The 15115-nt window shown below is 40.4% G+C and overlaps 1 protein-coding gene across 2 annotated transcripts in view; it reads left to right on the forward strand.

Moving 5' to 3' along the window:
* The window catches only part of TRAPPC9 (trafficking protein particle complex subunit 9), a 273866-nt gene that overhangs the window by 15536 nt on the left and 243215 nt on the right, over positions 1 to 15115 (forward strand). For both annotated transcript variants that reach the window (XM_087706655.1, XM_087706654.1), the window contains 5 exons: positions 1393 to 1538; positions 3006 to 3134; positions 5146 to 5172; positions 7530 to 7651; positions 12376 to 12501. In XM_087706655.1, the coding sequence (XP_087562781.1) occupies positions 1393 to 1538; positions 3006 to 3134; positions 5146 to 5172; positions 7530 to 7651; positions 12376 to 12501 (550 nt within the window). The remainder of the gene's footprint in view (positions 1 to 1392; positions 1539 to 3005; positions 3135 to 5145; positions 5173 to 7529; positions 7652 to 12375; positions 12502 to 15115) is intronic.

The raw sequence follows: 15115 nt of genomic DNA on the forward strand, positions 1-15115 counted from the left end.
GCTTGGAGAGCTGGCTTGCCATAAAATGTGTAATGAACCTATTCATAAAGATAATTAGCTTTTTAGAAAATAATTTTTCTCATTTATAGGCAAATAACACCGTCAAGTTCATAGAAATTATCTTGCCATTTTAAAATGCTATTTTCTCTTACATAATCTGAAGATGTGGAATTAAGTTTTAGTTCATAATCGAATGATACTACTTCATATAAATCATTTAAATCAGTGCATGAAAGAGGCTGCCTTAAGTACGACATGTCCTTGGCCACTCTCAAAAGGTTGCAACCGTTAAACTATTTTGCCCTTACAAGGTGTAATAAAAAAAAAATCAGTATGGAACATCTACCTGCTACTAAGCTTGGAATTCATATGGAGTCCATCCTAAATTATTTTAAGCGTTGATCTTCCGAGTTTTCACATGATACTTCTGCTTCCCAAACTTACTGTGTTGCTTGATGAGCTAATAAAAAGAAGTTCACCCCATTCCATGGCTAAAGATAAGATAAGATAAGATACTTTATTTGTATGCCGCCCTTTTCCCTGGGGGGACTCAGGGCGGCTCACAGTTCAGGGGGAGGGGAGGACAAACCAAATTACATATAAGACAATACATCATTAAAAGCACAACATTCATACTATTCGGGCAGGGTTAAGGTCTTTAGCCCCAGGCCTGTCGGGACAGCCAGGTTTTAAGGGCTATGCGGAAGGTCTGGAGGGTGGTGAGGGTACGAATCTCCACGGGGAGTTCGTTCCATAGGGTCGGAGCTGCCACAGAGAAGGCTCTCCTCCGCGTGGTTGCCAGTCGACATTGACTGGCTGATGGAACTCGGAGGAGGCCTAATCTGTGGGATCTAATTGGTCGAGTGGAGGTGATTGGCAGTAGGCGGTCTCTCAAGATGCATGTTGACTTTTAGACAAATGTGCTGAGAAAACCCTTGATAGTACTCCGTGTATATGTCGCAGGTTTATTTCCAAGAATACAACGTCTTATTTTCAGGATTTGAATATCTTGTTTATATAGCATCCTCTACAATAGGGGTTCCCAATGCCCAGGCCACGGGCCATACCGGAACCAGGGCGCACAGCTGGAAGTCAGCAGCAGGCTAGTGAAAATGCACATATGTGGGATCTAGGTTGTGTCTCTTCCTGGTCCGTGGAAAAATGGTCTTCTACAAAACCAGTCCCTAGATCCAAAAAGGTTGGGACTACTGCCCTATAGTGAGTATTCTGATAGCTGGGAATAGACTTCTTAGCTCTTGGTGAGGACCATCGATTGCTTGTCAATAAGATGCAAACTTAAGGAGAAGACTAAAACAAGGAACCAAAAAAGACACTGTCTTTTGGAACAACACAATTGAACTAATTCTGCACTTTTTGTTTTTTGTATCCCAGACATTATAAAAAGCGATGTCAAGGTCGAATGCGGAAACACGTTGGGGACCTTTGTCTACAAGCTGGGATGTTGCAAGATTCCCTTGTTCACTATCATATGGCAGTGGAACTTCTCCGTTCGGTAAATGACTTTTTGTGGCTTGGAGGTAAGGACAATGGCGTTAGAAAGAAATCAGAATCGTATTTAAAAGGCTTTGGGGCATGACCTCTGAGCTATTATCACGTTATTTGAGTCCTATATTTTATTGGAAGATGGTTTTGGATTAAAAGTGTACATTATTAGCCACCCAGAGTTGCTGCATTAGTGATATGGGTGGCATAGACATTTAATAAACAATTAAAATTAATTATTAATAAACAACAAAACAACAATAACAATAGGTCATAATAAAATAAATATGGCTCTAAAATTCACAGTAATTTGTGACTCTCTTTACAATCCTCAAGGCATGTCACAACTTTTGAGCGCCCCTCATGTTTGGAAATGGAAAGTTGAAAAGTTTGACATGCCTCACCTCAGGGAATGCGAACCGTTCCAGAAAATAGTAGAGAACACCCTCCTTGTTTGTGTTTCCTTGAACAGACTTTAGCTCAGTGGCTAAGATGCTGAGCTAGTCAATCAGCTCTTCGAATGTATTCCTATATATTCCTTCCATTCCCCACTCTTCTGTCAGAGCTGAAGAAGCTTCTTGGATGAGAAGCGAAACATCTTCAAAAAGAAAAAAAAAGTCAAGCTGCCTTCTGAAGAAGCACCTTGCATGACTGAGAATCTCTACAGACGTTAATGTGAAAGCAAAACTTTGTCCACATTATTTTATATATTCACTGTAAAAAAAAAGTGATTTCCTCTGTTTTTGGCCAGATGATTAGCTCTTTTCCGAGCATAGATAATTGCCATGCCCACCTTCCTGTTGTGGCCCAGCAGGAGCCGTTGGAGCTGCCACCAGACTCCGACAGCGAGGGACCCTTTGAGTCGGCTCTGGAGGATGTGGAGGACCCTGGACAGGGTTCTGACTCCGAGCAGGGCGCAGAGAGGCTGGTTGGCCACCAGGAGGCACCTGAGCCTTGGACCAGTGGGGAGGAGACAAGGGAGAGTGAGCCAGACGCCAGCAGTGAGTTGTTCCTGGATACACGGCACCGAAGAGCTAATAGGTGTCAGAAACAGTTGTGCAGTTACAGGAGGTAATTGCACTCAGCTGGTGGTCATTAGGCTCCTCTCCAGACTATAAAGAGACTGCTTGTGCACACGCCTCTCTTGCAGAAGTCAACGCAGGAATCAATGTCGGAGAACATTATGGTGAGCTTGGCAGGCTGGATTGCTGGCAAGGATCTGTCTGTCTGTTAATTAAATGCCGTAACTTATCTTTGGGTCGGAGTGTGTGTTGGTGTGGGACGAGGGGGGTCAGAACATCTTCCTATAGAAGAAAAGCCGAATATTAGGATTCTTTGTAAATGTTTTAACCATTCTTTGTACCTGAACCACTTCCGTGCTTTTTTATATACCTTGTATTTAACGTACCGTATTAGATGTATTATTGTTTTAAAGGAAATGTATTTATTACGTGTATAGGCTGTGATAAAACTGCCATTAAAAGAGCTGTTTTCATCTACAGCTGCTCTTGAAGGATTATGTTCAGCCTCTGTCATCTATCACTATCCTGGAGGCACTGGAGGTAAAATTGGCTCTCGCAGGGCACAAGGAGGTTCATTTTCTGCAGAGGGAGGTAACAGGCATCGACCTGGTAAGCTTTTTTTATGTCTACCACCCGAAAATAAGATGGAGTTTGGCGTTATTTTTGGGGAGGTCTTATTATTTTTGAGGTGCAGGAGGCGGTGAGTGTGGTCACCTCATGGCTGCTGCTGCTGGGTTGCAATATTTTTGGGGAGGGCTTATTTTCGGGGAAGGGCTTATTTTAGCGCATGCACTCAAAAGCCCGATTGGACTTATTAGGCGGGGAGGTCTTATTTTGAGGGAAACAGGTTAGTATATTTGCAGGTTAAATATCTTGCACAAGTTTGCGAGGGTTTATTTTGCTTTGAATCTCTTTTCCAAGGATGCCCATGCTTCATGTAAGATTTTTTTTTTAGCCTTACGTAATCCTACGGCTTCTCAATTCTCCGCAGCACAAAGTTTTGTCCGCATATAAAAGTTAAGAGTTTTAGTGTTATTTTTTTAATGTGGAAAAATATACCATCCGCAGGAGAAAAATAGCACTAGCCTTGCAGAACGATAGCTTTACTGCACATGTCACTGACTGACTGCGAAGCTTACAAATTTGCTAGTTTTATTTGGGAGCAGAATTGAAGTAAAAATTAGAAGGTGAAGAGAGGTGCGATGCTGGAGGAGAAAAGATGCTGGATTTTAGACTTGAGACTAAAGAGGTTTTGCTGAATCGGAAGCGTTCGTATCAGTAGCAGTGTCAGGAATCCTGTACTGGTGGTGCCGAGGTGGCGCAGTGGTTGAATGCAGCACTGCAGGCTACTTCAGCTGACTGCAGTTCTGCAGTTCGGCTGTTCAAATCTCACCGGCTTCCATCCAGGGTTCCAGGGTTGACTCAGCCTTCCATCCTTCCGAGGTGGGTAAAATGAGGACCCAGATTGTTGGGGGCAGTATGCTGACTCTGTAAACCGCTTAGAGAGGGCTGAAAGGCCTATGAAGCGGTATATAAGTCTAACTGCTATTGCTATTGCTATTGTACGATAACGCTTCTAAATTTTTTTAAAAAGTGTTTAAGAAAGAATGCACAGGTAGTTCTTGGCTTGAGACTGCAATTTGGACTAGGATTTAAATTATACTTCAAGGAACCCATGTGACTGGACCTGATTTTATGATAGTTTTTGTGGCAGTTGTTAACTGAACCACATGGTCATACATCCAAATCCGTTCTCCTAAAGGGGTGTTTTTCGCTGGAAAACACGTTACAAATCATTGCCACGTGATTCCTGGACTTTGCAACCAGTCCTAAATGTGGGTTGGTTGCCAAACACCCAAAACGTGGTCATGTGACCGTAAGCGGGCAGGGTGACCTTTTATGATGGCAATGTTTTATGGGTCATAAGACACCCTTTTCGAGGCTGTTGTAACTCCCAATGATAATTAAATGACTGGTTGTAAGTCAAAGATTTGGGGACAGTGGTGGTTCAGTGGCTAAGACACTAAGCTTGTTGATCAGAAAGGCCAGCAGTTCGGTGGTTGGAATCCCTAGTACTGCATAACAGAGTGAGCTCCCGTTACGTGTCCCAGCTTCTGCCAACCTAGCAGTTCAAAAGCACATAAAAATGCAAGTAGAAAAATAGGGACCACCTTTGGTGGGAAGGTAAGCGCCTTCGCCGTTTAGTCATAGCGGCCACATGACCACAGAGATGTCTTTGGACAGCGCTGGCTCTTCGGCTTTGAAACAGAGATGAGTACCGCCCCCTAGAGTCGGGAATGACTAGCACATATGTGCAAGGAGAACCTTTACCTAAGTCAAAGATTACCTATATTAAGAATAATACTGTAGTGATTAAGATGCTGGGCTGGCATTGAGGAAATTCGGGTTCAACTTTACCCTGAGTTTTGGAAATAGATTCTCTCAATCGAATCAAATTCAAAGGGCTGTTGTGGGGAAAAACTGGAAGAGAGAGCATTATGTATATCAACTTAAACTTCAAAAATGTAACTAAAATAAAATGATAAAATAAAATATTTGGCAATGTTTTGTTTAGGCAGTGCAGAAAGGTTAATGCTGTTATTTTGATTTTTCCACCTAGGTGCACAAGAAGTTCTTATTGATCCAGGTATATTGACTTTTTAATTATGTTTTATCAGCCAAATGTTTTATTAATAGTTTTCCACTGTTTTAGAAGTTTCCCTTCTGTGTTTTAAAACAAAAAAATACACCACACTGATGACTAGAATCTGCGGATTTAAAAATTTTCCAACTGTTCCTTCACCTTGTTTTTTTATAACCTATGTTGATTTCTGGTCATTCCCATCCGGTTACAATTTAATCATTTTATGATCTACTCTAGAACTTTCCCATATATTGAGGTCTGGCTGATCTCTAGTTTTCCCCCTTCAATTCTTTTCTTTCCCTGATTTCACACAAATGATTTGTTTTCCTCCATCGTCTGGAACTTCACCAGTTCCGTAGGATTTCTCATAAATCATACGTAAAGATTCTATCAGAAAAATCAGCAGATTCCTGTACATTATCAAAAATCTGCCTATTGGAATATTCCCATCAACATTAAGAAGTTGGAATTTTGACTGTTTGGTAGAGCCGAGGTGGCGCAGTGGTTAAATGCAGCACTGCAGGCTACTTCATCTGACTGCAGTTCTGCAGTTCGGCTGTTCAAATCTCACCGGCTCAAGGTTGACTCAGCCTTCCATCCTTCCGAAGTGGGTAAAATGAGGACCCAGATTGTTGTTGGGGGCGATATGCTGACTCTGAAAACCGCTTAGAGAGGGCTGAAAGACCTATGAAGCGGTATATAAGTCTAACTGCTATTGCTATTGCTATTGAATATATTGTACAAGACTATTTTTGTTGTTTTGAATAACTCATTCTCAGCTTTAGCTTTCTTAATAATCTCTCTATAGATCTGAGTTGGTGAGCTCTTTCTACCTCCTGTATGTGCCTTGTTTTGTCTCTCCTCTATTTTTCAGTCTTTGGAATAAGTTGCAATCTTTACTCAGATGTTTTTTTAAGAACTTCTCAAATGGACTTTCATTTGCTTCCTTCCTTCGCTATAGAATCCTACTTACTATTGCTTGGAGTTTATTAAATTCTTCTATTTTAGGCAGGAGCATTAATGTCCTAGAAGTATTTTATGACAGATTAGGAATTTTACCCACTTTTATTTCTTAAAGTTTTCGTTCCTTTTTCAGGCTCTCAGCCAAATGCTCAGACTGGTTGTTGTCTTTGATGGAAATTTTTTTAGGGAGCCTCTCTAAAAGTCTCTGCCAAATGTTTTTTTTTTTTGGCAAGCTCCTGTTGGTTCTTCCTGTTCACTTGCTCAGATAGATCTGACCAGCACATTTTCCCCAAGTTTGGAATCCAACTTTTTTAATTGTAATTTTTATGATAGCAAATTCATCCAAAATGCTGTGAGTCATTTCCTTCAGTAAATTGCTGCAGCTAAGAGAATCATTAGTTAAGTGATAGTATAATTACATTAAGTTTGTAGAATATAATGGTTAAGTATTAGTTTAATAATTTTTGCCAGAGCTTTTTCTCTGTGCTTTTTAATCAGTTTATAAGGCCTTAGTAAGGCCACACTTTGAATCTTGCATTCAGTTTTGGTCGCCACAATGTAGAAAAGATGTGGAGACTCTAGAAAGAGTGCAGAGAAGAGCAACCAGGATGGTTAGGGGACTGGAGACTAAAACATATGAAGAACAGTTGCAGGAACTGGGTATGTCTAGTTTAATAGAAAGAAGGACCAGGGGAGACATGATAGCAGTCTTCTAATATCTCAGGGGTTGCCACAAAGACACACAGACATACACATACTGTATGTATATATGCATGTATAAAGTCAAAATCTCTGCCCTCAGTTTGGATCCTACGTGAATATTTTTAACTCAGGTTTGAAATTAGAAGTCTTTGCTAGTCACTGGGGTTGATAATATTACCTAGAGCCTTGGTGATGCAGTGGTTACTGTGCAGTACTGCAGTCTATTTCTGCTGCCTACTGTCTACCTGTAATTTGGCAGTTCAAATCTCACCTGGCTCAAGGTTGACTCAGCCCTCCATCCTTCCGAGGCTGGTAAAATGGGGACCCAAATTGTTGGAAGCAATATGCTGACTCTCTAAACCACTTAGAGAGGGCTGTAAAGTACTGTAAAGCGGTATATAAGTCTAAGTGCTATTGCTAGGGTTTGCTTCCTAAGCAGGGGGTTGAACTAGAAGACCTTCAAGGTCCCTTCCAACTCTTGTTATTCTATTCTATGCTGTTGATAGTTTGGGTAATGTTATGTCTGCAAAAAAAAACCCAACCAAGCTCAGAGAGCACTAAAGAACCCTCCTTAGTTTGTTCCTTCTTCAAACTTTTTTTTTTTGGAATTAGCAAGGATTTCCAAAGCATGTTTGTTTTAATTCTGACCTGAGTGTGGTGCTCGAGCTGAAATTTCCTGCTTTAATGTTATGCAGGGGCCCTCACATCAAATGGCATCAGTGCAGATACAAGTTCTGAAATAGGACGAGCTAAGAATTGCCTGAGCCCCGAAGACATCATTGAAAAGTACAAAGAAGCCATTTCCTATTACAGCAAGGTAACGTTGCTCATAATGTAAGTGAGCTTATAGACGTGAATCATAAGTGAGCTTATAGATGTGAATAAATATGCATCAATGATAATAGACTGTGGCCGGCTCAGGAATTCTGGGAGTTGAATCCCATAAGTCATGAAGTTAGCACAGTTGCCCAGCTCTGGATTACACACAGCAACCTACATAGCTGATAATAGACTTAAAGAACAGGTGGAGATTTGTGGAAGTGCTAATTGGCTGAATCAGCACCTTTTCACATAGCTGCTCATTTTTGTACAATAATAGCTGTTAAAGAATGTCAGTGTAAATTGGTTTTTTTTTTCTTAAGGGAAATTCCAGATTCGTACTCAAATGCAAAAAAAGGTTTATTTGTATATTTAGAGTGAGAAGTAACATAAGTTATTAAATCTTGGGCTTCTTGTTATCGTAGTCCTTTTTGTTTCTCATTCTGGCTCAAGTTACCCGAGGAAATTTGGAGTCTTCATTTAAAAATAGAAATGAATAATTATCTCTGCCTACATGTGGCCAGGCTTTGATTAACAATAAGTGGATTGAAGAAACAAATCAACTTCCAAACAAGGTTTAGGTTACTAGGACTTTATTCTCTAAAGCGAAGGCATTTGGGATTTTGCCATGATCAAGATTTATTTGCTTTATGTTAGCCGTACAAGTCCATTATATTTTTTATAAACTCTGAAAGTCCTTCAGGATTGCAGCAAGGTATAAATATAATAAATATATTTCCAAAAGAACACAGCAACTATAGTAGAAAAGATAGATATAGTTCTAAACATCGTTAATGAAAGAAAAAGCTAAAGTTGCTTGTTTTTCTTCTTCTTGTGACTTTCAGAAGATAGGTTTAAAAGGATCTTGGATCTGCACATTCATATATTCATATATTTTGTCAATCTTTTGAGAAATATGACTGCTTTTTTATAGAATAGAATTCTTTATTGGCCAAGTGTGATTGGACACACAAGGAATTTGTCTTTGGTGCATATGCTCTCAATGTTCATAAAAAGACAAGATACATTCATCAAGAATCATAAGGTACAGCACTTAATGATAGTCATAGGGTACAAATAAGCAGTCAGGAAGCAATCAATATCAATATCAATCGTAAGGATACAAGCAACAAAGTTACAGTCCTGCAGTGATAAGTCGGAGGAGATGGGTGATAGGAACGATGAGAAGGGTTCCACCACAAAACCGCGGTAGACTAAAGCGCGCTCGACGAAAGCGCGTACGTGACGTCATCACAGCGCGACGAAAACAGCACGCTGTGAGCGGTAAACTTAAAATTAACGCGAAAACCTTACCCTAACCCCCCCAAACCTAACCCTAAGCCTAAGCCTAACCCTTAACCTAACCCTAAACCTAACCCTATACCTAACCCTTAACCTAACGCTAAACCTAACGCTAACCCTTAACCTAACCCTAAACCTAACCCTAACGCTTAATGTAACCCTAAACCTAACCCTAACCCTTAACCTAACCCTAACCCTAACCCTAACCCTTACCTTTATGTGAATTGGCTTGCTTTAAAAGCGCCCTTTTTTCTCCGCGGTCGTATTTGTTGCGCTGATGATGACGTCACGTACGCGCTTTAATCGGGCGCGCTTTAGTGGACCGCGGTTTTGACAGGTCACGGATGAGAAGACTAATAGTAATAATAATGCAGCCTTAGTGAATGGTTTGACAGTGTTGAGGGAATTATTTGTTTAGCAGAGTAATGGCATTTGGGGAAAAACTGTTCTTGTGTCTAGCTGTCTTGGTGTGCATTATTTATAAGAGCATTTGCTTTGCAGTGGAGGTATGGTTTTTAAACATTGCCCTCCATTTTTGACTTGTGGGCTGAAAGGAGAAAAGATAAAAGTGATGGTTTGGGAAGATAAGAATCAAGAAAGAAATTGTTGGTGGAATAGCTGCGATTTGTCTGTAAACAGGCATAATTATTAAGAAGGCATAACTATAGATTAGCTATGTGCATTTTCTGAACATAATTTACCCCCTTTTTAAGCACTTTGATTCTCTAGTAGAAGTCCTCAACTTTCAACAGTTCATGTAGTGACAGTTCAAAGTTACAAAGGCACCAAAAATAAAGAGAGGACAATTTTTCACACTTACAACTGTTGTGCCATCTCCCAGTCACATGTTTAAAATTCAGACGCTTGGCAACTGAATGGTCATGCGATCCCCTTTTTCTGACAAAGCAAAGTCCAGATTCACTTTACAACCATGTTACTAACTTGACAGTTGCAGTGATTCACTTAACAACTGTGGCAAGAAAGGTCATAAAATGAGGAAACACTCACTTAGCAAATGTCTCACTTAGCAACATAAATTTTGGGTTGAATTGTGGTTGTAAGTCGAGGACTACCTGTACTCTGGAGCTGGACGTTATAGCAAAGCTATTAAATATGCTGCTGTGATGAATCTTTTATCTTGTAGCTGTGTGACATTTGGAATATAATGATATCTAGATTAAATGGAATGTTAGTGGAAAACAAAAACAAAAGATATTGGATCCTGAGTATAGAGACGTGAAGGCAGAACAAAATGCAGGCGTTTCAGAAAGAAATGCATAATTTAATTTTTTTTCTAATACCCTTTTTAAATGCCTTTTGAAAAGGAGAATTGCAAAGTAATATTTCTTGATATTGTTTTAGGGGAATACAAAAACAGCATATGAAAGAATGTGCTTATGTTTTGAAATACATTAAATAAAAAATATGATAAGATATAAAAGTGTAAATAAGCTTTCCCCCCCCCCCCAATACGGGCTTTCTTGTCTATTTTCCAAGTACATGAAAATTATGAAATGATAAAAGCTAAGATTGATTAGCATTTATGTACAGTATTTCTGAGTTAGGAAATAAGATCGATTAAAGACATTATATGGCATAATATGCATCTTGATCCTTGGATCTCACCCAGCCTTTTTAAAAAAAATCTGTGTACTATACATGTTAAGAATAGTAGAACAAAAGATCTAAAATGTTCAACTTTATTTTATTGAATTGTTGATGGCTTATTCTGCCTCCTTATCATTTTGGGGAGAGTTTTTCTGATACCAGATTTCTAATACCAGATTTCTGATACAGTCAACTCTATATTGGTGAGACTTGCTCTGTATTATCACCACTTTTTCTTAGAGGGCTGACTAAACAAGCTTTGAAACTGGGTTGTGATGTTCTCACGAAACAGCTGATGTGACCTGATGGGTTAAACCTAACCTTCTGCCTCCCTGCTTGAGTTGTGCACTCCAACGAAGTATTTTCTATGTGTGAACAAGGCCAATGAAGTACACGCTGATCAGAGGGACGCTTTGCCTTTGCAATGGAAGCCTCCTGATGATCTTAGTAGTTTTAAACAGTGAAAACAGCCTGTCTTTGGTTGGAAAAATGGGAGGCTGTGGGCATTAATTCTTCTGGTTATCTTCTCATTCAGCCCTCCATAGGGCACAGCACCAGATCAAAAAGACAGGGTTATAGTCAGTTATAGCAGTGTTTTTCAACCTTTTTGTGCAAAGGCACACTTTTTTCATGAAAAAAATCACGAGGCACACCACCATTAGAAAATGTTAAAAAAAATTAACTCTGTGCCTATATTGACTATATATAAAGTAATTTTCCCACGGCACACCTTACACTATGTCACGGCACACTAGTGTGCCGCGGCACAGTGGTTGAAAAACACTGAGTTATAGTACTCAGCACTATATTAATTTTACTCGACAGAGGAAGGGGAAGGAAGGAAGGGAGGGAAGGAGGAGAAAGATGGGGAGGAAGGGACGCAGCAGGGAAAGGGAAAGAAGGAAGAAAGGAAGGAAAGAAGGAGGAAGATGAGGGAGGGAGGAGAGGGAAGAAGAAGGAAGGATAAAGATGGGGAGGAAGGGAAGAAAAGGGAAGGAAGGAAAGAAGGAGAAAGATGGGGAGGAAGGGAAGGAAGGAGAAAGATGGGGAGAAAGGGAAGGAAGGAAGGAAGGAAAGAAGGAGAAAGATGGGGAGGAAAGGAAGGAAGGAAGGAGAAAGATGGGGGGAAAGGGAAGGAAGGAAGGAAAGAAGGAGAAAGATGGGGAGGAAGGGAAGGAGAAGGAAGGAGAAAGATGGGGAGAAAGGGAGGGAAAGGGAAGGAAGGAAGGAAGGAAAGAAGGAGAAAGATGAGGGAGGGAGGAGAGGAAGGGAAGAAGAAGGAAGGATAAAGATGGAGAGGAAGGGAAGAAAAGGGAAGGAAGGAAAGAAGAGAAAGATGGGGAGGAAGGGAAGGAGAAGGAAGGAGAAAGATGGGGAGAAAGGGAGGGAAAGGGAAGGAAGAAAGGAAGAAAGGAGAAAGATGGGGAGGAAAGGAAGGAGAAGGAAGGAAGGAGAAAGATGGGGAGGAAGGGAGGAATTTATTAATTGAATTTTGACTGTCCTCTCCTGCATCATTTCACAGTGGAATTTCTAGGTATTTCTCAAATGCTATAAAAAAATAAGAGGATGGTTTCATAATTTGTGGCTCTTTATGTATCCATAGATGCAACCATAGGGTTTGGTTAACGTTAATAACCATGTTTTAGTCCTGGCTACATTTCAGCAAAATAGATTCCTCTGAGTTGTAGAACAGCATAGCTTGATCTGGTATACCAAAGAGGCCCTAGGATTCTTGTAGAGAAATACCTTGTGGAATGTGACCAGGAAGTATACAATAGACCAATATTTTAATCCCTTATTTATGTTTTATAGTATAAGAACGCTGGTGTCATTGAGCTGGAAGCTTGTGTGAAGGCGGTGAGAGTGCTTGCAATACAGAAAAGGAGCATGGAAGCTTCTGAATTCCTCCAAAATGCTGTTTATATTAACCTTCGTCAGGTGAGAACACACTTTCCTTTTAACTGGGAATTAATTTCTCCATCGGTCTTTGGATTATTTTTAAGAACAGAAGAACTTTAATAATTTTCACCAAACACCTGTCTAGTTCTTGTTTTCCCACAATGAGGAACTTGATGCCATTCTGTAAAAATAATATCTGAGTTTTCAGAAATAGTCCTAAATCACATTCTCTTTTTATATGTCTATTCTCTTTTGTTATTTTGTATGTATATTAAGTTATTCCTCAAACATAAATGCTTAGCTTTAGAAAGCAGCTATTTCTTACAGATTGAAAGTGTTAACATTTTAGATATACATTATTTCTTATCAAGCTTTCAGATTGAGACTCTAGAAAAAGTGCAGAGAAGTACAACCAGGATGATTAGAGGACTGGAGGCTAAAACATATGAAGAACGGTTGCAGGAACTGGGCATGGCTAATTTAATGAAAAGAAGGATTAGGGGAGACATGATAGCAGTTTTCCAATATCTCAGGGGCTGCCACAGAGAGGAGGAGGGTCAAGCTATTTTTCAAGCACCCAAAGGCCAGACAAGGCATAATGGATGGAAACTGAACTAGGAGAGATTCAGCCTAGAAATAAGGAAGAATTTTCTGACAATGAGAACAATCAACCAATGGAAGTTGCCTTCGGAAGTTGTGGGAGCTTCATCACTGGAGGCTTTCAAGAAGAGATTGGACTGCCATTTGTCTGAAACGGTGTAGGGTCTCCGGCTTGAGCGGGGGGTGGGTGGGGTTGGACGAGGTGATCTATAAGCTCCCTTCCAACACTGTTAATCTGAATTTACATTATTTCTTATAAAGCTTTCAGATTTCCTTTTATAGATAATGCAGAAAATGCCTTTTCCCATTATATATTCCATAAAATGCAGATAGGCAACAAGCTGTTTTCCTCTTGGCACTTAGTTTGGTGTTCACTCCGTTTCCTGTCTACAAAACACTTTTTTTAAAAAAAAAAATTAAAAAATAATTACAAGGAAGTTGGCCCCTGCAAACGTCTCCCAATTCCTCTTCCTTTGTGTACATTCAACTTTGTTAATTACACTACTGTTTTGTTCCATTAAAATTCATTAAAATCTTTGGATACACTTGAACAAAATTTACATTCGTATCTTAACATTACACTAGGGGTCAGCAGCGTCGCATCATAAAAATGATTAATGCTCTGACTGGATTAGTAGCAATACAAAATATTGTTTAATAGACTTCTAAATTATCTAAATACAGTGCTTTGCTTGGGGGGGGGCTTACTCTCTCTTGCAGAGTTATTTCCGTCTTTAACTGGAATAGTTACATGACAAAAAATAGACTTAACGGAATCGTGGAAGCCAACTCCTGCTCAGTGCAGAAATTCAAATTAAAACAGATGCCAGCCCAACCTCTGCTTTAATGGACTGAGAGAAGGGAACCCTTTTCGGTTTAAAGGCACCCAACCTCTGGTTAAACAACCTCGTGGGGTTTCCATGCAATAAGAATACTGCTGGGTTGGTTGCATTTGAAATTAAATCTTGTCTTTTGGGAGCTTGTAATATTTTGATACCCAGAAAGATTTTTTTTTTTGTACTCCCTGAACAACTACGGTAAGCCAGAACAACTATCTGCTGAATAACTGATGATGCATAATTTTTTAAATCTGTAAGAAAACAAAATAACATCCTCCCCACCCCCTCCATTTTCTGGGAATTTCTGATTGGTCGTGAGATAGCTTTCACTCTTCCATTTAACTAAGGCATATTTTGCTTCCATCTCAAAATGGGTTTGTTTTGTGTTCTGACCCAGGCTTCCTTAGAAAGCAAGAAGGAAAATCTTGGTCCCGACAAAGCCTCTTTTATTTACACAATTGTGAATTCTTTTCATTCGCAGTCAGCAAGGCTTTAGCAAACAGTCTTTCCGAGGAATGTTTATCCACACACACCTTATCTTGTTTAGAGCGCTGCCAGACACAGGGCAAAGCAAAACTTGACACAGAGTCTCTTATAGTCACAAACAGAACTTTCCACTCTTGAAAGGACCGAAGGGACGAATTGTTTCCTGCAAAAGCCCACTCCCCATTCGTTCCTCCTTTATTTCCTCTGGGAGGGGCCAATCACCTCCAAGGTGTGGCTTTATTCTTAAGTCGACCCTGCTTTCTTAGTTGTTCTTGTCTTCTGCGCATGCATACACTGGGAACAGGCTCCAGCTGTTCTTCTGCCTCACTGCAGATGCCGCAATACTTGGCAAGAATGCAGGAATGAACTAATTGTCTCCTGCAAACTCCACTCCCCCTTCGCTCCTCTTTTATTTCCTCTGAATTCCCTTCACCATCCACCTGTGGCCTTACTCCCAAGTCGACACTTGTTCCTTAGCTGTTCCCTTTATCTGGCAACTCTCTGCATGGGCACACTGGGAACAGGCTCCAGCTGTTCCTCTGCCTCACTGATGTCCGACTTCGAAGGCAGCTGATAACTGTCAGATGGCTCTGGCCCCCTCTCTGTCTCCAACACAGAGCCCTCTTCAGAGCCTTCCTCAACCCCCAGGACTGGCCCATGTTCCTCCCCAACCTCCTCATTGTCTGGTTTTGCTGGCTGCCGGCAGGCCACAACAGTTTGTCACTTAG

The sequence above is a fragment of the Thamnophis sirtalis genome, unplaced genomic scaffold (assembly GCF_051295495.1).
Source record: "Thamnophis sirtalis isolate CommonGarterSnake01/CBP01778 unplaced genomic scaffold, rThaSir2_p1.2 scaffold_2, whole genome shotgun sequence".
Classification (NCBI taxonomy): Eukaryota; Metazoa; Chordata; class Lepidosauria; order Squamata; family Natricidae; genus Thamnophis; species Thamnophis sirtalis.